Source organism: Pongo pygmaeus, chromosome 11, assembly GCF_028885625.2.
Source record: "Pongo pygmaeus isolate AG05252 chromosome 11, NHGRI_mPonPyg2-v2.0_pri, whole genome shotgun sequence".
Taxonomy (NCBI): Eukaryota; Metazoa; Chordata; class Mammalia; order Primates; family Hominidae; genus Pongo; species Pongo pygmaeus.
Window position 1 is genome coordinate 18,242,643 of NC_072384.2, and position 22,912 is coordinate 18,265,554.

At 48.3% G+C, this 22,912-nt stretch overlaps 1 protein-coding gene and 1 non-coding gene across 6 annotated transcripts in view; one reads left to right on the forward strand and one right to left on the reverse strand.

The window, feature by feature from the left end:
* The first annotated feature begins 688 nt into the window (after window positions 1-688).
* LOC129032350 (U6 spliceosomal RNA) lies at window positions 689-795 on the forward strand. Its single transcript, XR_008501340.1, has one exon. It is a non-coding gene; the product is annotated as a U6 spliceosomal RNA (small nuclear RNA).
* Window positions 796-6,935: 6,140 nt separating this feature from the next.
* The window catches only part of GYPC (glycophorin C (Gerbich blood group)), a 37,991-nt gene continuing 22,014 nt past the window's right edge, over window positions 6,936-22,912 (reverse strand). For 2 of the 5 annotated variants that reach the window (XM_054477188.2, XM_054477186.2), the window contains exons 2-4: window positions 10,922-10,978; window positions 9,660-9,716; window positions 6,936-7,655 (exon numbers count right to left, since the gene is read on the reverse strand). In XM_054477188.2, coding sequence (XP_054333163.1) covers window positions 7,459-7,655; window positions 9,660-9,716; window positions 10,922-10,978 — 311 coding nt within the window. In that variant the 3' untranslated portion in view covers window positions 6,936-7,458. Of the gene's footprint in view, window positions 7,656-9,659; window positions 9,767-10,872; window positions 10,979-22,912 lie in introns of all 5 variants that reach the window. The other 3 variants (XM_063647328.1, XM_054477187.2, XM_063647327.1) reach the window with 2 other exon arrangements.

Below are 22,912 nucleotides of genomic sequence, written 5' to 3' on the forward strand. Positions count from 1 at the left end.
CCTGACTTCTAGCACAGCCTTTTTTTGGTCTCATGTTCTCACATGGGCGCAGGATGGCATTCCGACCTGAGGAGCGTGTCAGGGCTAAGCCGGGGAAGACTAGTGAACTTGGAATCATCTACGTTTTCTTCCCTCCTGTGTCCCTCCCACTGCACACTCCACACACATGCCTCGGCATCCCTTTCTGCTCTCCTATCTCCAGATGAAGAGGGAAGGTGGTGGGCCTTCTCACTATTCTCCCTGCTTCCTCCCTGCTTCCTCCCTGCCTGGAGGGACGTACTTGGCAGAGAGCTTTCTAATACTCATCCCAAAGAAGAAAACTTGCAGGTAGAATTTCTGACTCAGGTCAAAAGCCTGGGTGGAATGGCCTTCTCCCTGGCCTCCCAGAGGCATAGAGGCCAGGCCTCATGAGGTAGCCCTTCTGAATCCTTTGCTTTCATTTTCTCTTTGGGATCCTAGTTAGGTATCTTTTGTTGCAGAGGAGCTGCAGATGTGTCTATGTGATACTTAAAAACTTAGTTTATTCCATAGAGATTTTAGTACAACGGCAGATGAACGGTCTTCATCCACAAACTCAACAGGTCTAGTTTGATCTTTTGCTCCAGGGGCTATTGTGTTCTGTACACATGGTGCTTCATAACGAATTCAGGGTCATATTGATTCACAATTGTGTTAAAAGAGGATTTTGGTGCTCACTTACGCAGCACATATACTAAAATTGGAATGATACAGAGAAGATTAGCATGGCCCCTGTGCACGGATAACATGCACATTCATGCAGCGTTCCATATTTTTGTTAAAAAAAAAATTAAGAGGATTTTGTCTCATCCTGAAAGATCTCTCATAAGGTGCTTTTCCCTGTTCAGGCCTCAGTAATTTCTAGGCTGTCTTCCTCCCCAGAGTACAACCTCTAATTCCTCTCAACATTGGATGCAACGTGATTTGCAAATCTGACCATATCTGCACCCACTTTCCTCCTGTAAAGGGCTCTTACCACCTTCAATTACAGCATAGTGGCCAGCCCTCTCATTACCTGTTCTTTGCAGTCTCTGTGTCTGGAGTCATCCTCGGTTACTTCCATACATGCCTGAAGCTGCAGGAAGAACTGCACACTTGCAGGTTCCAATATCACCTCGATTTCTCCGCATTTGTCATCCCCTCACCTAGATAGCTCCTTCAAAACCCATCTCAGAATTCTCCCTCCAACAATCCTTCCCGGACTTCCCCTCAGGCCATTTGGTCCTCTGTGATGGAACCCTAGCAGCTTCAACTATTTGAACACATCTCTTATTGCAGCCAGTGTCCTCCAGGGAGCCAGCGAGGCCTTGCTCAGCTCCAAATCTCTGGCATTGCACCACCCGTAGTGTAAATGCAGAGAACGTTTGTGTCCCGAATGAAGGAATTAATGGTGTTATCTCTGCCTGGGAGCTGAGGTCTGGATGCCTACCATCCTTTCACCCTAACACCTCCATTTGTTACCTTAAGAAGACAATGTCCGTGCACTGCAGCTATGAACAAAATGGTCCTTCCTGGGCCGAGCACGGTGGCTCACGCCTGTAATCCCAACACTTTGGGAGGCTGAGGTAGGCGAATTACCTGAGATCAGGAGTTCAAGGCCAGCCTGGCTAACATGGTGAAACCCCTTCTCTACTAAAAATACAAAAAATTAGCTGGGCATCATGGTAGGCACCTGTAATCCCAGCTACTTGGGAAGCTGAGGCAGGAGAATTGCTTGAACCTGGAAGGCGGAGGTTGCAGTGAGCCGAGATTGCATCATTACACTCCAGCTTGGGCAACAAGAGCAAAACTCTGTCTCAAAAAAAAAAAAAAAAAGGTCCTTCCCTGGAGAAAGGAGTGGACTGACTCTGACTTGGGGAATCTCAGTAAGCCCAGAGGAAGCTTTATCTTGAGAGAGCTGAATATAGAACTTGTTTTTAAGTACTTTTTGAGAGAGAAAAAATGATAATAATTTCAGCTACTTGAAAAATAAAAGGTGGCTAATGTAATGTACTTGGTTCTAAAAAGACTAGGAGATCTGCATATCTTAACATCAGCTTTGGAGGTCTATAATGTTGGCAAGAGACCTCTTGATTACAGGATTATCTTAGAATAGAGGCTGGCGAACTCCACCCAACCTTATTGCCAGGGCTGTGGATTTATGGATCCACCCATGAACCAAAACATTCTCACAGCTGTATGCCTCTATGTGTTCCTGTCATAGCAAACCAATAAAAAAGACCAAACCTGCAGTGAGATCTCTCATACACTGGCCAGAGGATGGAGAAAAGTTTTCTGCTTTAAACTCTTGCATGTGATTTGAGAAACAGAACATGTTTTTGATTTTCTGGAGAGAAAGCTGGGACACTTTAAAGACCTATGAGCCCTGTTATTTAGTTCATTGCATTGTTCATTCAACATGTATTTATTGAGTACTCACAGGTACCAGGCACAATGTTAGGCAGTGCCTACCTTTTTGGGAGACAATTCTCCATGGGTCTCTTGCATTTTTCACATCTGTTGAGTGAGGCAGGAACTGCACTGTGTTCTTGACTACCTTTTCCAGGATGTTTGTGTATTAAACAGACATGGAAGACCCAGTAATAGCTCCCTCCAGTGCAAAAGGCAGGCATTTTACTGCCCATTATGAGATTCCGATTTTCTTGGTTCAAGATTTCTCTTCTGGAACTCAACCCACCATATGGATAAACATCCTCTGAGATCACCCACATCACCCACGTGTAACTTGGAGATGTAGAGATGTCATTCAAATATGCTGACGTCATGCTGCTTGCTGGGCTGTAAGTGCCTTTGTCTCTGACCCAGGAATCTCATGTCTTCTGTCAGCATCTATGAAACTGGTATAGGCCGAATTCCTCATTTAAAAGCAGGGCAAAACCTCAGACCCTTCACAATTCTTGGCAAGCTTATATCTTCCTTTAAATTACTATTCAAAACATGAAAATGCAAATATTTTGGTTGCCATGTTACTGGTAAGAACTGTGCAGCACGGAGAAGTTAAGTAGCTCTTCCTAGGTCACACAGAGCTAGTTAGTGCCTGAGATGAGATTTTTGTCCAAGTCTGTCCAATTCCACAGCCACTCTCTTTTCATAACATCATGCTGACATGCTAAATTGCAAACATTAAAATGCCTGTAGTTCTACTTGTGGCACTGGGCCAGTTAAAGTACTGTTGGCCCCTAAATCATTCCCGTTGCTACGATGATAAAAATATTTAGGTAAGGAATGAAAAACAATTGAGCAGACTCTCTCCAGGGAGGACAAAAAGATAAAATCATGAAGGGGAGTTCCTTCCATTAAAAGAAGAAGAGAAAATTCTAATATTTACACAACAGTTGGCTCAAAGCCTTGACCTCCTGCCGCTTCTTCTGGTGAATAGATGAGATCCATCTCTCTCCAGGCAGGATGGGCTGAGTCATGTGAAATTCAGACTAAACAATGGTGCAGCTGGAGGAGCAGGTGAGCCCCAGGGTGGGGAGGCCTCCAGCTCTACAGGCAGGGTCTGAGCCTTGCTAGATCTTTTGAAGCCCCTTTGTGAATTTCCATGGTGCATTTTCATCTTTTGTCTTGTTTAATTTGATCATTATCTTATCCATATGATAGAGACTGACCTGTTCCTTCAGTGACTCTTTATTACCTATGCAACAAAGTCCAAATTTCTTAGCTTGGAACTGAAGCCGCTCTATGGTCAAGCCCTTATATACTGTGCAACTGGCCCAAGCCTCCCTTCGTCTCTAAAGCCTTTCCTAAGTCCATCTCACTCCCAAGATAGAACTGATCTCTCTCTCCTTAGTATTTTAAATTGATCTGTATCACTACTCTCTCAGCATCCATAATACTTTAGGGCTTATACATATTTACATGTTTATCTTCTCCCCTAAACTAGGGACCCCTGAAGGCAGAGGCTGCTATATTTAGCTATGTAATTTCAACACTTACATGGTACCTAATAAATGTTTGTGGATTACAGCTATATACTCAGACACACACACATATATATTATCTATCTGTCTCTGAATCTGAAATTTAATCACTAAATACTCTTAGTTTGGGAATGAGCACTCTGAAGAAGCACAAATCATCTAAGAAGTGTTGGTAGGGATGCTTTGGCATGATGTAATCTAGATGATCACTTTCTTTTTCATAACAGTGGCCTGGGTGCAAGCGTCCTGGGTGCTGGAAGTGTGGATAAGGTGTGACTGGGCTGGCTATCTCTATAAGTTAATCATCCCATCAAGAGCAGATAGGCTCCACTGCATTATCTCTCCCCACCACGAGGAGAGACCTCTCAACCAGGGCAGCTCTGACTAGGGATGGGGTTGCTGGCAGAGGTGCCTGGGCCATCACTGTCCAGGGCCACTGGGTGGCAGAGACCTGGCTGGGGATTCTCTGATCCCAGCACTGGTGTCATGCCAGCATCCATGAGTCTTGATGCCACCTGCTCTGCTCCCTGGGCAGCTCCTGCTGACTCATCTCAACCTGCTGAAGGGAGGCCAGACAGGCCTGAGTTAAATGGCTCCTCTGCCATTAGAAGCTGTGAGACCTCCAGTAAAGCTCATTGACCTTTCTGAGCCTCAATTTCTACAGATCTAAAGGGAGGATAAGGATATCCACTTGCTAGGATTATTTCGAGGATTAAAGGAGGCTTATGTGCAAAGAAGCTGGGATTTTCTACAGACAGAGCTCTGTCCCTTTCCCTCTTCTTCCAGCACTTCTCTGCCCCATCCCCTCTCTTCCTTTCCTCTCCTCTTTCTTCCTTCTTAACAGTCTTTTTGACTCTTTGGTGTGTGCAAATTTGTGCATTATTTACCCCAACTTTGCAGGCATGCGGCAGAATGATTTAGTACATTGCTGGAGGAAGTATCAAAGATTTAAAAACCTGGTCCCTAATCTAAGAGAGGAGTATTAATTGCCCACAAGTGTCCACCAGTGTGCACTCTGTGTGTGTGTATGTGTGTGCATTATCTCTTTAAGTTGCCCTGCTCTCTGGTGTGGCCATCTGGCCTCTGCTGTTAGCCTGCAACAGTTCCCTCCTCGTGGCATCTGAGCTAGGCCACCTGGGACAACCCAGCTTTGCAGCTTCCATGTCATCACTACTGCTGCTGAGCCTGATTCTGGCTGGGTCTAGGGACCAAGTAGACTGGGAGCAGACTGTGTTTCAATTGTTTTCCAGGACACTAGGCAGGCAAAGAGTGAGGATAAAGGGAGGTGAGGAAGGGGAGGTGAGTGGCCAGGGAGTCAAGCTGAATATAGACAGCTCCTGGGCCCAATGAGGGAGAAAGGAATGAGTTACCATCATTCTTCCCCCACATAGGCACCTGCTCTCTAGGAGGCCTGGAGAGCCCTGGGCTCATCCTCTTCTGGAGCCTTTTCACCCCAATGCGTGTCTATGTGTAGGTTCTGGTGCCTCCTCTGTGCTCACTGGACAGTGATCTGTGCTCCCAAACCTGGAAGATATGGGTGCTCAAAAACCCGAAATGGCATTGCCATAGGAAGGGATATTAGAAACCATTTACCTGAGTGTTTCCAAAATGTGCTCCGAGGACAACTTGGTCCACGAGTTCCTAGCAGGTATCCTGTGAGCAAATGGGGTCTGTGGTTCAACACGCTTGGGAAAGGCTGTGTGCACCGCTCCCCTCCCACCAGTGTCAGCATTCACACTGGGCCAGTAAAGACGCTGAGGAGCCTGCACTGCTTTCACTTTGCATGATACATCATTTTCTAAACTGACTTGTGCATATTTGTTGGGACTATTTATCCCCATTTTTGCCACGCTGGTGTTCTGAAGATCAGTGTGGGCCATGCAGATACAGCCAAGCCCTTTATTTCATAGATGAAGGCCTGTGAGCTCAGGTCACCAGGAAAAGGTCTCACTTTTGGATCAGGCTTCTGCCATCACTGCTTCTGTGAGCTCCCAGCTCATCTCCCCCACCACGGCCCCAGGACTGCCAGCTCCTCTGATGGGTGGACCCCCCCACTGAGCTCACATCCCCATAATCCTCCCAGGGACATCTTTGGGACCTTTCTGCCAACTCCCAGGTGGAGATGGTGCAGCCTCAAGAAGCCTGAGCCCCAGGGAGTACCTAGGTGACCCCAGCACCTGGCGTGCAGTCTTTAACCTCATAGCTGCTGGTCCTTGGAGTGACAGCTGAGCTGTTGGGAATCTTGGAAAAACTCGCCTGGAAGGGGATTGTTCACCAGTTCATCTTCTCTTTCTGTTACTGTTATTTTGAGTGACAGCTATTCTTCAGGAAGTGTGCAGAAGTAGTGCAATAAGGAGTGTTTGTTTACCGCTGCACACAGTTGTTGACACTGGAAGACAGGAAGGTCTGAGCACTTGACCCTCAACGCTGGGAGTCAGGCACAACAGAGGTGTCATTATCAGCATCATTTGTACGTGAGGGAGGAGAACATGGAGGCCAGAGGGGTCAAACAAGTTGTTCAAGGTCCTGGGACCAGGAAAGGAGAGCTGGGACCCAAAGCCAGGGAGTGGAGCTCTGCAGCCTCTGCTTCCACCCCTGGGTTCCACGGTCACTGTGATTGGAAGGATGAAATTCACTCATATTTTTTGATCAGGTCCATTTGTTCTAATACTGCACCTTGGAAAATCAACACTTCAGCTAGTGCCCTGGCCACTGGGAAAGGCTATTTCTAGTGGGACATTTCACCCTTCCTTTTGTTTCATGCAGCTGATGCCCCTGTAGGGAAAGGAAAGCTGGTCACTTGTCCTTCCTCCCTTGGCAGGCTTGGGAGCCGCCTGTACCGGCTGTGCTCTCTGAGAACTGGCCCCCACAGGAGCCAGAAATGAACTGTCCTGGCCCCGTCAGAGAACATAATATTGCACAGGTGAAAAGCAAGCCCTGGGTGGCGTTTATCTTTCCCCAGATAACTACAGTAATACTGTTGGACTCTGAATGCTCGGTTACATTTCAAATTTATTTCCAATCGTTCTGAGCTGGATCAATGGGAGACAAAGGTACCTTTTAGCTCTGGCACCTGCTGTTCTCCCAAATGTCAAGGACTGACATTTGATGCCATTATCCCCAGTCAGCATACAGATGACTTATTTCCTTGCTTCCCCAGCCCCCGGGTACCCCGGCACCCCCTCACCCTCAACAGGGACTTTCCTGCCAGTGAGCTGATGTTGCTCTGCACTGCCCAGGGGGCCCCATGTGCCCAGACTTTCTCCCACCTCCGTGGAGCAAAGGGTGGCCTCTTGGGTGGCCATCACCTCCCTGGGTCCCTGGGAGAGGGCTCTTGTAGCGCGAGTCCTCCTCCATTCCTCCCTGGGCAGGCACCTAGTGTTTCCAGGTGCCTATCTTGGGAAGAAGAAAGTGCTCTCTCTCTGTCTGGTGGTATCAGCAGGGGTGCTGGGCGATGGGGTGTATTTTTCCTGATGGAGCTGGAGGAGGCATTCAGGAAAGTGAAGTCTGTTGTCCCTCAGATAAAGTACTCCTTTCTGCTGCTATCACCAGCATCTTGGAGGGCAGGGTCGCCCTGCAGGGCTGCATCTGCACTCTCAGCAAACTCCGTGCCCTTGGCCTCATTGGTGTGGTACGTGCCCCTGTGCCGGTACATGTAGTACAGCATGACGAAGAGGAGGCAGACTAGGACGATGGCCACAGCAGCGATCACGCCTGCAGGTGGGAAGAGGTGCAAGGGTCTGTCTGAGGCAGGGGCCCTAGGACCTGGGATGGGGGTCAAGACCCACAGGGGTTGTGTGAGGACAGATATGATGCCACAACCAAAACAGATGCTCCTTGATTTATGATAGGAGCCAGGTTCCTGTAAGCCCATAATAAGTTAAAAATACTGTAAATGAAAAATGCATTTAATACTCCAAACCTACTGAGCATCAAAGCTTGGCCTCGCCTACCTTAAGCAGGCTCAGAACACTTACATTAACCTAAAGTGCAAAATCATCTGACCCAAAGACTATTTTATAATATAGTGTATCATACTATATATTGCCACCTGGGAAATGGTCAAAGTTCAAAATTCAAAGTACGGTTTCTACTGAATGCTTTTGCATTCACGCCATTCCAAACTCAAGAACTCATAAGTTGAACCGTATACATTGGAGACAACTGTACCAACATCAAACAGGACAGTTCATTCCTTCCCCATGCTTCACCAACCTGTTGTGTGATGGCCCTGTAACCTGTGCCTTTCTAAAGGCACAGGGAGATCCTCCTCTCCCCTTCTCTCCTCTCCTTCCTTCCCTCCCTTCTCTTTTTCTTCTTCACAGTTCTGCTACTAAGCACTCTAAGCACTCTGCAGACAGGTTGGAATCACACCCCAGGACTGAACCTTGTTTAGAGATTTTCCATTCTAAAACCAGGAAAGTCCCAGAAAACAGGGCAGAGCTGGTTGCTGTATATACACTATACAGGGGGAAAAAAAGATGAGGCTATTAACTGTGCTTGGGGCAGGTTGTGTGGTTTGTGTTTTTCAATGGCCTGATGGCTGCTTCTCACCCTACCCTGCTCCCATTCCCTCCTGGGGACTGAGGACTGTGGCAAATCTGCAGGAGGAGCAGGACTTGGCCACACAAAGGACTGAAATGGGAGAGGGTAATGCAGAGGATGCCAAGGTGGTGGCTGTGCAAGGGAGAAGTCACCCCTCACTTCTGCTGGGACTCCAGAGGGGTGGGGAAGTACAGTGTGAAGCTGCTTAGGAGGGGTCAGATCACTCAGGACCTTGAGAGTGAGGGGTCAGCAGTCTCATGGGACAGGGGTGTTTTGAGTTTGGGCATTTACTTTGAAGCTGCAGAACAAGCCTCTGTCTTTTCTTAGAATGCAGGTTTATTTGGAGGCCTTGGGGAGGGACTGCTGAAGAATATGAAAAGTCTGAAACTGCTCCCAAGTCCCACCTTTATAGAGCAATTTCCTAAACTTCCTACTGCCTTCAGGGGAACACTTGTATCTGCATAATGTTAATAATACCATCTAAGAAGAAAAAAAGCTCAGTGGTGCAATGAGTTGGAGAATGCCAGGTTACACAGAGTCCAACAGGTGTCTTGGATTGCTTGCTGCTGCTGCTTTTTCTTTCTTTTCAAATTGTAGATGTTTCCTGAGTTATTAATAAGCTGCTGAGAAGTGTGGATCTCAAAGAAGGTCGCAGAGCACACAGCACCTCCCAAACTTGGTTGTTCTTCAAACACAGTTTGCAGTCACAGCCATGACCCATGGGGAGCCACTTGCCCAGGGTTCAAAGCAAAGCAAAGGCAGGCTCAAGTTTCCTTGAGGATGGAGGGTTGGGGGTCATGGACCCAGGGAAGAAAATAATGTGGGATGAGGGAGATGGTGGAGAAGTCTAAGTAGCCTGGTCAGTCTACCCTCATTCCACTTCCACCCTCAACCTCCCTCACCAAAGCTGCTGTCTCTCCAGCCCCTGACTTCCTGTGAGTCAAGAGCCCTGAGAAAGGCCAATAAATATATACACAGATACGTATGATGTACGCATGTATATATATTTACCCAGGGCTAGACTCCTCCATTCCACATTGAAAACCACCTCTGAGGGAGAGAAAAAATGGCCACAGCCACCCCTGCCCAAGTCCTTAGGTCAGTTCTCTCCTGGATGTTTTCACCAAGGCCCCCCACCCTGGCTGCTTGAAGGGCTCTGTGATGAGAGCTCACCTGCAATGATGGCAATGTCCATTGTGGTGGAGGAGGAGGTAATCCCTGGATCAGGCCCTGTGAACAGAGGACAAGAATCTGAGGTCAGAGAGGAAGACTCTCCATGCCTAGCAGCACCTTGGCCCAAGCTGCATCCTTTGCTCAGGTGTGAGCAGCTCCGAGAATGGGTCCAAGTGGACAGGAGCAGTGTGGGGTACCCACCGACTCCTAGCAGGGATGCACAGACCAGGAACCAGGTTCTGCTTGATCACTGACTGGGATGGAACTGTTTGAAACTGAACCACCAGGTCACTCCAGGCCCATTCGAGTTCTCTGCAGTATGCATCCACTGAGAGTGGTGCTGCACCTGGTAGATGCTTAACAGAAATCTGTGTGTGTATGAAGGCAGGGATTCTTGTTGTGCTTAAGAAAGAATATTTGTGGAGTGTCTGATGCTCACACCAGGTGTCTCAGTCCATTTTGTGTTGCTATAGCTGAATACTCGGGTAATTTATAAAGAAGAGAGGTTTATTTGGCTCACAGTTCTAGTGGCTGGGAAGTCCAAATTGGGCAGCTGCATCTGGTGAGGGCCTCATACTGCTCCTACTCATGGCAAAAAGCAGAAGGGGAGCAGACATTCGCAAAGAGACCACAAGGTGATATAGAAAGCAAGAGAGTTTAGAAAGCTGAATTTGCTTTTATAACAACCTGCTCTCCAGTAACTAATCCAGTCTCATGACAGATAGAACTGCTCCCTCCCTCAAGGGGGTATTAATCTATGCATGAGGGATCTGCCCCTATGACTCAAATATCTCCCACTAGGTCCCACCTCCCATCACTGCCACCTTGGGAATTCAAACCAAGCAAGGCAGGCTGAACTTTCTTTGAGGATGGAGGTTTGGGGGGCATGGACCCAGGGCAGAAAACAATGTAGGATGAGGGAGATGGTGGAGAAGTCTAAGTAGCCTAGTCAGTCTACCCTCATCCCACCTCCACCCTCAGTCTCCCTCACCAAAGCTGCTGTCTCTCCAGCCCCTCAGTTCCTGTGAGTCAACAGCCCTGAGAAAGGGCAATAAATATATACACAGATATGTATGACATACCTACGTATATATATTTACCCAGGGCTAGACTCCTCCATTCCACATTGAAAACCACCTCTGAGGGAGAGAAAAAATGGCCACAGCCACCCCTGCCCAAGTCCTTAGGTCAGTTCTCCCCTGGATGTTTTCACCAAGGCCCCCAACCCTGGCTGCTTGAAGGGCTGTGTGATAAGAGCTCACCTGCAGTGATGGCAATGTCCATTGTGGTGGAGGAGGAGGTAATCCCTGGATCAGGCTCTGTGAACAGAGGACAAGAATCTGAGGTCAGAGAGGAAGACTCTCCATGTCTAGCAGCACCTTGGCCCAAGCTGCATCCTTTGCTCAGGTGTGAGCAGCTCTGAGAATGGGTCCAAGTGGACAGGAGCAGTGTGGTGTACCCACAGACTCCTAGCAGGGGTGCACAGACCAGGAACCAGGTTCTGCTTGATCACTGACTGGGATGGAACTGTTTGAACTTGAACCACCAGGTCACTCCAGGCCCATTTGAGTTCTCTGCAGTATGCCTCCACTGAGAGTGGTGCTGCACCTGGTAGATGCTCAACAGAAATCTGTGCTGTGTATGAAGGCAGGGATTCTTGTTGTATTTAAGAAAGAATATTTGTGGAGTGTCTGATGCTCACATCAGGTGTCTCAGTCCATTTTGTGTTGCTATAGCTGAATACTCGGGTAATTTATAAAGAAGAGAGGTTTATTTGGCTCACAGTTCTAGTGGCTGGGAAGTCCAAATTGGGCAGCTGCATCTGGTGAGGGCCTCATACTGCTCCCACTCATGGCAAAAAGCAGAAGGGGAGCAGACATTCGCAAAGAGACCACAAGGTGATATAGAAAGCAAGAGAGTTTAGAAAGCTGAATTTGCTTTTATAACAAGCTGCTCTCCAGTAACTAATCCAGTCTCATGACAGATAGAACTCCCTCCCTCCCTCAAGGGGGTATTAATCTATGCATGAGGGATCTGCCCCTATGACTCAAATATCTCCCACTAGGTCCCACCTCCCATCACTGCCACCTTGGGAATCAAATTTCAACATGAGCTTTTTCAGGGTCAAACCACATCCAAACCATAGCACTAGGTGTTGCTTAAATTGCCTTCTATCTACTCTATCATGCAGTCTTCACAGCAATCCTATGAGGTGCCTGGTGTTATTGGCCCATCTCACAGGAAGAACACCAAGGCTCAGAGATGTGATGTGCCCATGATCACACAGCTCATGCAATATCAGGTCAGGACCTAGCCAGTGCTCTTGCCTCTGGAGTGCACTTTCTGTCTTGGAGAAGCCCTTCCCAGGGCTCCTGTCTGAGAAGTCATTCCTGAAGCCCGCCCATAGGTCTTTACATTGACTCTCCTGTGGGAAGGACCACTCTATGACACTATCCAAGTTACTGAGTGTGTTTTTTCACAGCTTAATGGCCTGGCCAAAGAGGGTAGGATGTCTAGGACATTGGGGACCTGCATGTTTCCTAGAGCTGCTGCACAGAATGCCTTCTCTCCTCTGGGAGATGATTGTGAAGAAGGATTTATTGTATCACAGAAATATCAGTGTTAACATAGGAAACCCCATGTTCCCATTACAATGGCCCTGCATAATAAAACAGAGAAGGATGCTTCACAATAGTCATTTCCAGTCAGATAATCACTTAAATTATAGTGTTATGAGGTCACTCTCCCCAGTGCAACTGCCAGATGCCTCTTTCTTATAAGTAACTGCCTGCTGGAGTCAGGAGTCATAGTGGGTGAAGGGAGAACAGACTCCCAGCTAGGGGTCCACAGCAGGAAGCAGGTGGGCCAAGCTAGGGGTGTCTGGGGCCAGGAAGGAGCTTGGAGTTAGTTAAGAAGATAATACAAGGCATTGAGGCAGCCAAGGGACCCAGTGAACACTGGTTCAGGAGTCAGGGCCTCAGGAGCCAGGAACCAGGCAGGGTAGAGGATCCAGCATTCACAGTGCTTCTCAGTAGCTAGACCTGAAGCAGGAACCACAGCAAGTTCAAGCAGGTGCTAGACTTTACTATGCCGTGTGAACAAGTGCAGCCTCCAATTTAGTATCTAGCACATAGTAGGTACTCAATAAATATTCACTGAATGCATGAATGAATGCATGCATATATAAATGAATGGATTTAGTGGTGGAGTTCTAGACTTTTCTAACCACTATACATCTCAAAGTTCGGAAAGAAAGAATAACACCTTGCTTAAATAGGCATGGATGGTTATAGAAGCTCAAATACCCAGAACTGCCCTCAGAAATTTTCCAGGTGAAGACCTGCATTTCTTATGACAGTTTGTGCAACACAATCAGGGTTAAAAGAGACTGTTATTTTCCCTTCCTTTAAAACAAGTAATAATTTCATACTAAGTGTCAGGTGCTGCTCTCAACATTTAATGCATTTTAACTCAGACCTTGCAACATTTCCATTCCATAGGAGTTATTATTAGCCCCATTTTACAGATTTGGCAGCTGCATCCCAGAAAAGTGTTATTTTCCCCAGCTTGTAAAGCCACCTTGAGAGTCAGAAGTCAATCATTTGAAGTCTGGCAGCTTTGAGTCAGTGTGTTCAGCCTTGTCGGGCACTGCGAAGTGGAGAGCCTTGGTAAGCTGGTTTCCAGATGAGATATTTGGCTTGAACAACTTGGGGTGCATTTCTTGGCTGCTGGTTAGGGACCTTGTACCCAAATCTGTATACTGGGAGACTACACACACTTCCAGCAGGCCAGCCAGGCTGGGAAGGGAGGTGGGACCTGAGACCTTCGAGGCCTCATTGGGAGACCATTGGGATTGCCAGCTGGGCCTCGCAATGTGGGCTCCCTCCAAGCTCATGCCTCCTGAGGAGCATGGTGGGCAGGAAAGGTCCCTCAGCTGGAACTACTCTCTCCATGCCCCACCCCCTCCAAGTGTGTGGAGCTGAATTTACACGTTTCACAATGTGACAGACTCCAGGGAAGTGACATTTCAGCCCGACCAGAGCTGCCCTATATTAATAGATCAGAATCAGCATAGAGAGGAAGCTCGAGGCTGTCTGGGAAGGTGCAGATGCTGTGAGACAGCAATTCTCAAAGCATAGTCTCTGGATACACAGCATCCTCTGGGAGCCTGTTAGAAATAGAAACTCTCAGGCCCCAGCCCAGACCTACTGAAGAAAAACACTAAGACTGGGACCCAGTAATTACTATAGTAGATTCTGATTCATGCTTTAGGCTGGGAAGTGCTGGTGTAAAGAGGGCTTCCAGAAGCGGTGACATCAGGATTTGTCCTTTAAGGGCAAATAGGAGTTTGCTGCACAAAGCATATAAGCATTCCAGACAGAGAGCTCAGCATCTAAGGCAGCTCTCCCCACTTCTCAGCTTTCTCCCCAGTGTCTGCTTGCCATCCACAGCTCCAAGGCTCCGGAAGCCTCTGGAGATGGAGGGGTGAGAGCCCCCCTTGGCGCACTCCCTTGCCCTGTACCCATTCAGCTAGCAGCAGTGATATCAGGTCTTTGGAGAAGACTGGCTGAGTGAGCTCAGATCCTGCCCAGAAAGTAGGTGGTTGGTCTGCATCCAGCTTAAGGGGCCTGGAATGAAAGCCTGTCCCTTGCTGGAGCTGAGGGATACTTCTGAGGTTGAGATTAGGATCATGCTGAGCTCAGCAACTAGGACGGGGGTGATCTGCGGGCAGCCTTGGGGGTGGGTTTATGGCAGAGAAAGGTGTTGATTACGGCCAAGCTTGGGTCTGGTATCAGAAATAGACGATTACCCAGCACAACAATTGGACAGACATGAGAGGACCCATTTTTTGGAAAGACCCAGGCATCCTACTTTTTTTCTTCCCAGCCCTCCTCCAGGTTGCAAGGTCCCCCCGGGCCCCTGCAACACCCCGCCAGACAGGAAACTCCACACATTCAGGCTTGTCTTGCTCACAACTCTATAGTCAGCATTGGACTGCGTACCCGGCACTGAAGGACAACTGCTGAATGTTGGAAAGACTTCTGGGGAACCACAAACCAACTAAACTGCAGCCTTCACTATGCTCATCTTTGTGAAGATGGGAATGGCTTTTCTTCCATGGAATTTGCCATTGGCTACAGTCATCCCTACTAACTCTCTATGTCCTCAGGATATCAGCTGTCCATTCTCTGGAGGAAGGCAGCCACCCCTGGAGGCAGCAGGGTACGCAGGCACAACCCTGCAGTGCGGGCAGTGCTCTCTGCTTCAGCTGGCAGCTTGAGTTGCCGCTGTTGGGGTGCAGGACCTCAGTTGCAATGGATTCTCAGGGCCAGTGGTATTTTTCAGATGTGGATGGAGAGCAGGCGTCAGGTGCTAGCCCTGAGGATGGAGGTCACACTCCTCTGTTGCCACCAAGAGCCTTTCTTCTCTTGCATTTTCAGATGACACTGTGCTAAAAAGTTCTCTTTTTTTCCTGCATGGGTTTGTCTTTACATTTCCCGGCCCATCTCCCATGGCTCCCCTCTGCTGTAGGAGTTGTTGAAGGGGTCCCCCACTTCCTGTCTTCCTCCTGTCCATCAGTCCCAGCAAAGAAGGAAGAATTCAGGCACAGGGTGAGGGCTTGAAGGAGGGGAGTTGAGAATGAGGATAGCTTCAGACTAGAACACCTAGGTGTTCTGGGAGGAGGAAGATGATTTCAGCCTCAAAATCGTGAGAGGAAATGCAGGTTTTTCATGGGGATCCTTGGAGACTTCCTGCAATGACAAACCTTGTTGGTGACAGTGATGCAGCAGCAACAGCAACGTCGACTGCTTGACAGTTGGCCAGGTGCTGTGGCAGTTACATGGAATGTTCAATTGCAAGGAACCTACAAGCCTGGTTAGAAAAGTCAATTAACCAGGCCAGATGCAGTAGCTCACGCCTGTAATCCCAACTTTGGGAGGTCGAGGTGGGTGGAACACCTGAGGTCAGGAGTTCAAGACCAGCCTGACCAACATGGTGAAATCACGTCTCTACTAAAAATACAAAAATTAGTTGGGCATGCTGGCGGATGCCTGTAATCCCAGCTACTCAGGAGGCTAAGGCAGGAGAATCACTTGAACCTGGGAGGTGGAGGTTGTAGTGAGCTGAGATTGCAGCATTGCACTCCAACCTGGGTGACAGAGTGAGAATCCCTCTCAAAAAAAAAGAAAGAAAGAAAGAAAGAAAAGTCAATTTACCAAGCACTCTGAAGCAGAAAGGCTTTGTGCAAGTCTGATTTGGGGTTCAAGAGCCAGACAGAGATGGGGTTAAGAACAGTAACCTTTGTGGACATGGAAAGTGCTTCTCAGCTAGCACTGTGGCTTTTCTTCCTGCTCTAGATTCCTCAGCGTCCTTGCACAAGTGAAGTAGAAATCAGATGAGAGTTGAAGTACGTTAACTAACTTTTTTTTGGTAGGAGAGGTCAAATGCATTTACTTGCCCTTGATGGCTGGCTATTATTGCTTCTGGAAAAGACGCAGTGTTCAGACTGTAGGGTCTCAGAATAAAGTGCCCCCAAGAAATCAATGAATAGCTTATTACCCACCCATCCATTTCTCCTAGAAGCCAGCCAGGGTTGGCTGAGCAGTTAGCATTTATTCAGCCCCAGAGTTACAGGGAAGAGGAGAACATGGTGTGTATCCCCAGGAAGCATATGACTTGGCTGGGGAGGTGCAAAAGTCAGACTGCCCACAGTCTCTATGCGATGAAGCGTCAAAATGAGCATTGACGAGGTGCTTGGGGGACTTGTGGAGACACAACTGTGAGGCTGAACCCCAGGACTCTAGGATTCTATGGCAATGGGGATGCTCATAATTGTGCTGGTTCATTCTTTCCTTCAGCAAACTTTTGTAGCACCTCCTACCCTTCAGCCATATGCTCCATCTTTAAAGCCAAGCCCCTGCCATCAGGAGCACGCTGTGTAACCGACAAGGACAAATGCTTGTGGGTAAGTTGGGAAAAGGTTGCTCTCTGTTGGAACCTATAGATCTCCAAAGGTTGCACTCTGTTGGAACCCATAGATCTCCAGTGTCCTCAGGAAAGGCTTCCTGGAAGGGGTGTCCCCAAGTCTGTCCTTCTGAGATGGTGGGTGGGCAATGAGAGATACATGAAGGGAAGGCCGTGATGATAGAGTGGTCAGTAAGCCTCTGGGTTGGGTGGAGAGCTTCCCTGGATGCCTGATCACCATGGGCTCCAGGGACCTGCTGGATGTATGCTATGAGGGCTTCAATCTGCCTTCACTCTCAGGCATGGCCACTCTTCCTATCTGTGCAGAAAGCACATGTGCATTCATCTGGTCTTGCAGATGGAATACACAGGTTAGGTTGATGTGAACTTGACCAGCCTGTTCAGAACGTGTCTGAAAGTCTCAAGGTCAAAATGATTGCGCTGAAGGTCCGTATGGGTGACCTTACAACAGTCCCCCAACAATCCCCAGGGCTGCCAAGGTGCTGTGCAATTTAGCTGTACTGCTTTGACTCTCTATAAGACGATCAGCAGTGCTTTCCTCCTCCTAACGCTTATCCAGTCTTATCTGCTGCTATGGTATCAAAACACCACATCGATGACAGGATTGGACCCACGCAGGCTGCACTACACCATCTGGATGGAAGTGTAGAGGCTTGCAAGGGTGGGTGGGGAGGAGATGTGGCCTCTCTGCCCTGAAGAAGACAGTCATTCCCACGTCAGTAAATTGGGATGAAGCAGAGGCTCAACACTTAGAAGGCAGAGTCAGGAAAGGACATCTCTTCCTTATGTACATCTTGGAGTCTTGCTGGAGAACTTTTCATACCTAGTCACTTGCTTTTGGGATGTGCTCCCAGGAGGGGAACTGGAAAGAAAGTGAGGCTGCCATGACTTAGAACTTGAAATGTCTGGTTCCAGGGTTTCCTCTGTATAGATTTCCCTGTTATTCCCCCTGAGACTTAGAAAAAAAATTTAAACAGAACCTTACTTCAACAGCATAACCAATCTGCCTCAGCTGAGCTACAACATCTAAGTAAAAGGAAAAGGTGCTTTTTCTCCCTTATGAGGCAAGAGTATGAAAAAGTGGAACCATCGTCTCCAAAGCCCAGGATGCTGACAATAGCAGAAATCAGCAAGGCACTCTGAAGGAGGAAGAATCTGGGGATAAAAGCTGGCTGAGCAAGGTGGAGTTGCCCTTGTCCACCACTGGGGAGAGGACTTTGTCAGCTGTGGATGGTGCAGCGTTTGTAGTTTATCATGAAAGCAGCAAATATCCTTTTTTTGAGATAGAGTCTCGCTCTGTCACCCAGGCTGGAGTGCAATGGCGCGATCTAGACTCACTGCAACCTCTGCCCCCCAGGTTCAAGTGATTCTCCCTGCCTCAGCCTCCTGAGTAGCTGGGATTACAGGCAGTTGCCACCATGTCTGTCTAATTTTTGTATTTTCAGTAGAGATGTGTTTTTCGCCATGTTGGCCAGGCTGGTCTTGAACTCCTGACTTCACATGATCCACCCGCCTTGGCCTCCCAAAGTGTTGGGATTACAGGCATGAGCCATCTCACCTATTCACAAATATCCTTCTTTACTCATGGCATAGACTGAAGGAAAGCAGAATCACAATTCCCCCAGCCTGACCCCCAGCAGACACACCCTGCTGGAAGATTTCTAGGGAAATCAAATTTGAAAGAGGCAGGAAGAGTGGGGAGAAGGCGATTCTAGTGGCTCTTATGTCTGGGAAGCTCCTGGGGCTTGGTCAGCATCTGGCTGCTGGAGATGGGTAGGGACTGGAGTGGGTGTCTGGGGTCAGGAGGCAACTGAAGAAGCTCAGGCTTAAGACAACGCCCAAACTGCTGAAAGGAGCCAAGTCAACGTGTTCTTCCTGGAAGCAGAAAGCTGCCCTGAACAGTTGGCGTGGCTTCAGCACACTAGCAGGGCAGCCCCCGCTGTGTAACCTTTGACTTGCCCCTGCATCTTCATCACGCTGACGGATCTTCACAGTGGAAGTGGAAAGAGAACAGAGTCCTTAAGAGGGAACTGAAGCTGAAGGGAGAAGCAGGAGATGCCATCTGAGAGTGAATCAGCAACCAGGCTTGCAAGACCCCACCCTGACAGAGATGGGGACCGGGCACAGAGGAGGACTCTGAGAATCTATTCCTTCTGCCTGTCCCCTGCCTGTCCCCATGCCTGGTGCTGGGTTTGGGGATTTGGGGCCATTGTGCCAGGATCTGGTCCATGCACACACCCTTCTGCTCCATAGCTCCTGAGACTGCAGTCTCCCTGGCCTTGTTGTTGGGAAATTAAGCACATGTTCCCAGCTGATCCACCTACCAGACCACTGCTGATTGATTTAAGGATAGCTGAGCTCCAGTGAGGCAGCAGGGAAATGCTTTTCCAAAAATAGGTGTTTGGAGCACCAAAATGGCAAAGGAAATGGCTCTATGCAGATGTTCTGAGGAGCCAGGAAGGCCCGTGTATCCTTGCCAGTTCCAAGCTCCACCAGAGGTGGCTGGAGCGCAGAACACCCTGGACACACCTATTTCCAGTCCCAGCTCCACCCAGACACCTCCCTGAGGACAGTGAGGGTGTGCAATCCTGCACACCGTGCTCCTGGGGTCACCCATCTGCCAGACTCAGGGCCAGGCATCTGGCCTCCCCGCTGTGAAGTCAGCACACTTGCCAGGCATGGTGCAGACAGGTGAGGGAGTGGCCCCTCAGTGACGACACTCATGGCCAGACCATTTTGAGGAATGCTATGTAGCTTTTCTCTTTCTTTTCTTTGTTTCTTTTCTTTTTTTTTTTTTTTAGATGAAGTTTTTGCTCTGTCGCCCAGGCTGGAGTACAATGGCGCAATCTCGGCTCACTGCAAACCATGGTTTCTTCACATGTAAAACCCGGTGGCACAACCGTGTAGCCTCGTTGTAAGCTAGTTTGTGGTACACAGTGCCTGACATAGGTCAGGCTATTTGGATATTAATTATTCTCATCGTCAATATGTCAAAGTGGGATTCCTAGAAACAAGTACCTTCAATACTCCGGTACACTATTTGGCATATGCATCACCCTGAGAATCAAACAATCCCCTTCTAGGAATTGATCCTAGAGAAACAATCTGGAACAGGAACAAAAGTCCGTGCTCGGGAAAGTAGATGGCAATGCAGTCTAAAATGAAAAATTAAAGAGAGAGAACAATCTAAATGTTCCATATTTGGGCATTGGTTATGTAAATTATGATACCCCCATATGACCCAGTATTATGCAGTTAGGGAAGGGGTGCACGTGAACTTAGCAACAGGAGGAAATGCTTAGGGTATGATGTTAAGTGAAGAAAACAGGACCCTCTAAATAGAAATGATGAAATATATTCCACAAAAATCTTAAAACAAAGGAATGAAAAGAAATACACTTCAAATGTTAAGTACCGGCTTTTAAGAAGTAGACAGCTTAGGAGTGGTTTTGTTTGCTTCTAATATATGGCTGTCTGTGTTTTCCAAGTCATCTACAAAAAACATGTGTTACTTTTACAGTGAAGAAATGGGGATGAATCTTCAGAACTGGCTATTGTCTTGAAGAGTCTTCAAAGTTGCCGACTAGAAGGTCTGTCAAGGTCCTTTCCCACCACCATCACCTGCCCGCCTTGCTCCAGGTTCCCACTGGATGCCTGCACCTGCTTGGCGGTGTCTCCCGCTAGCTGGTGTCAGCCTGTTGTTGGATAGTAGAACCATGACCACCCTCTCTGAATGGCCCTCTGAGTCTTGTGTCCACACATCCTTTGCCTAATCTGGTCAGGAGATGCTCCAAGTAGCCATTTTCATTTTCAAGAAAGACATGCGTGTTGTGGAAAAGAGACAGTGCATTCAGTGACCACAGCTCCTTTCACCCTTTCCCTGGGCTGCAATTGCAGATTGAGAAATGTGGGCTGTGGCTTCAGTCCATGGTTCACCCCCAGTCCCCCTTGCTTCTGCAGGTGGAAATGAAGGGAAGTTCTGACCTCTCAGGGAGCAGGTCAGAGGCTGGGCATTTGGAATCACAGGGCCGCTGGCCGCAGACTTTGCTTCTTGAGCTCCCTGAGTTTGTTATTGGTGTGTTACTCAGCTGTCCTCTCAGGGGTCTCCAGTGTGAACAGTTTCCTAGAGACTGTAAAGGTTCCTCTCACTTCCTATGCTCACTGAGAGTCCCCTGCCAGGATTATCTGAGGGGAGGCTCTGGGTTGTCCCTTGGATTTTGGGCACACTGAAGTGTGCAGACTCAGTTTCCCTTCTTGGCCTCATCTTTCTCCATCTCCTCCTCTGACAGTTCTTGTGACCATCTTCAATCTCTTCATCCTTATTCACATCATTGGCTTCCTTTTCCAAGATATAATGAATCTTTCTTTCATCAACAATTTGGCTCCACAGTTTTATTTCCATATTTATAAAGAAATATGAGGTTTGGCTCCTGGACGCAATGATCACTCTGGACCCCCCACTGGAGTTGTGGATGTACAGTGAGTGATTAATACTACGGATTCAGAACCTGAGTTGCATGGGATGGAAGTGAGGAAACCCCTTAAAGAGGTAAAAATTATTCTTAGCTTACCTGACCGTACAAAAACGAGCCACAGGTTGCATTTGGCCCACGAGCTGTAGGTTGCCGAACAACCTGTTCATATCACCATTAAGATGCTTTCTCTGTCTCTGCATTAATTTATTTTAGATGGATCTTCACTTTTGTTGCCCAGGCTGGACAGCAGTGGCACGATCTCGGCTCACTGCAACCTCTGCCTCCTGGATTGAAGCAATTCTCCTGCCTCAGCCTCCCGAGTAGTTGAAATTACAGGTATGCACCACCGCACCTGGCAAATTTTGTGTTTTTAGAGACGGGGTTTCTCCTTGTTGGTCAGGCTGGTCTCAAACACCCGATCTCAGGTGATCCACTCGCCTCAGCCTCCCAAAGCACTGGGATTACAGGTGTCAGCCACCAGGCCCAGCCGACTCTGCACTAATTTTTGAGCTCCTAGAAGACACTGACTGTGTTTTTTTGCTTTAGCATCTGAATGAATGAGTGATGTTGCTTAAAATATCCTCTGACATATCCTGGCTGATCCTTCTCTCATTTTTTTTTCTTTCTCTACACACCTGCCTCTCAGAATCCTTCCTAAGATTCTCTAAGTCACTCAATAGTCACTCCATAGATGTATACTATGCTTCCAATGACATTAATGACTGTCATTTATTAAGTTCCTGGTGTGCAGCAGACCTTTGTAGAGTCCTGGAGACACAGAGGTGAAGCTGGCATCCTCTGCGTGTGAGCCTGTGTGGGCCCGTGTCTACTCACACATGTGATCTGGGTTCAGACCATTTGGCCCCTGTGCAGCTTGGAGTCACATTTGGGTGCCCTTCGAGATCCCTGCTCCCCAGACAGATGCTGCGTGCTAATCTTTACCACTTCTCTGGAGGACTTAATTCATTTAAAAAATCACATAATTGCATTTTCAGCATAATTAGGTACTTAATTGCATGATTAAATGTCCTCGATCAGGCTGCATGTGAAAAGAATGATGATTTAGTTAGGTACGCTTTGTTATTGGGTTTCCAGAGGGCTCATCAGTTGGTGAACAGGATGTGGAAAGTGTTTTTCTCCTTCCTCCACCGGGTTTGACAGGCAGGAGCAGCAGAGCCCATGTGGGGAGTGGGCAGGACTGCAGGGGCGGCAGGAGGGAGGAGGGAACATTCTGCTGCCTGGAAGCTCAGTTCAAACATTCAGGAGGATTGGCTCCAAGGAGGAGGTTCATGGCTACATCCCAAGGCAGATGGCCGTGCTTCCTCAGGAGATGTGCTGAGGAAGGGGACGCCAAAGTAGCCCAGAAACAACAGGACCCACGGTTTATGGGCTCAAAGGGTGGAGATGCAGTGGCGAAGGATGCTGGAAGGAAGGAAAAGTGCAGGAGCAGGATGCAGGAGGCCGCTTCTCCTCATTCCCTAGAAGGCTTCCCCACCTCCCTAGCCAAGGAGGGCTCTGTGAGAACTCAAAGGTTCAGGAAAGGCCGCTGCTTTCTCCCTACTCAGGCCGGCCAGAGGCACACTGGTTCTGTATGAGCCAGAGGCACACAGGCTCAGTGGGATGGGGAGGGAGCCTGCAGCAGAGGGTGGTGACCAGGCTCGCAGGAAAGGATGCCTGTGAAGGTCGTGGGGAGTGTATACACTGTACATCTTAGCCATTGCTGTTGGTGATGCTGTGATCTGTCTTTTATGTCAGACTCGTATTTGAAAGCCTGTTGGAAAGAAGGGGGGC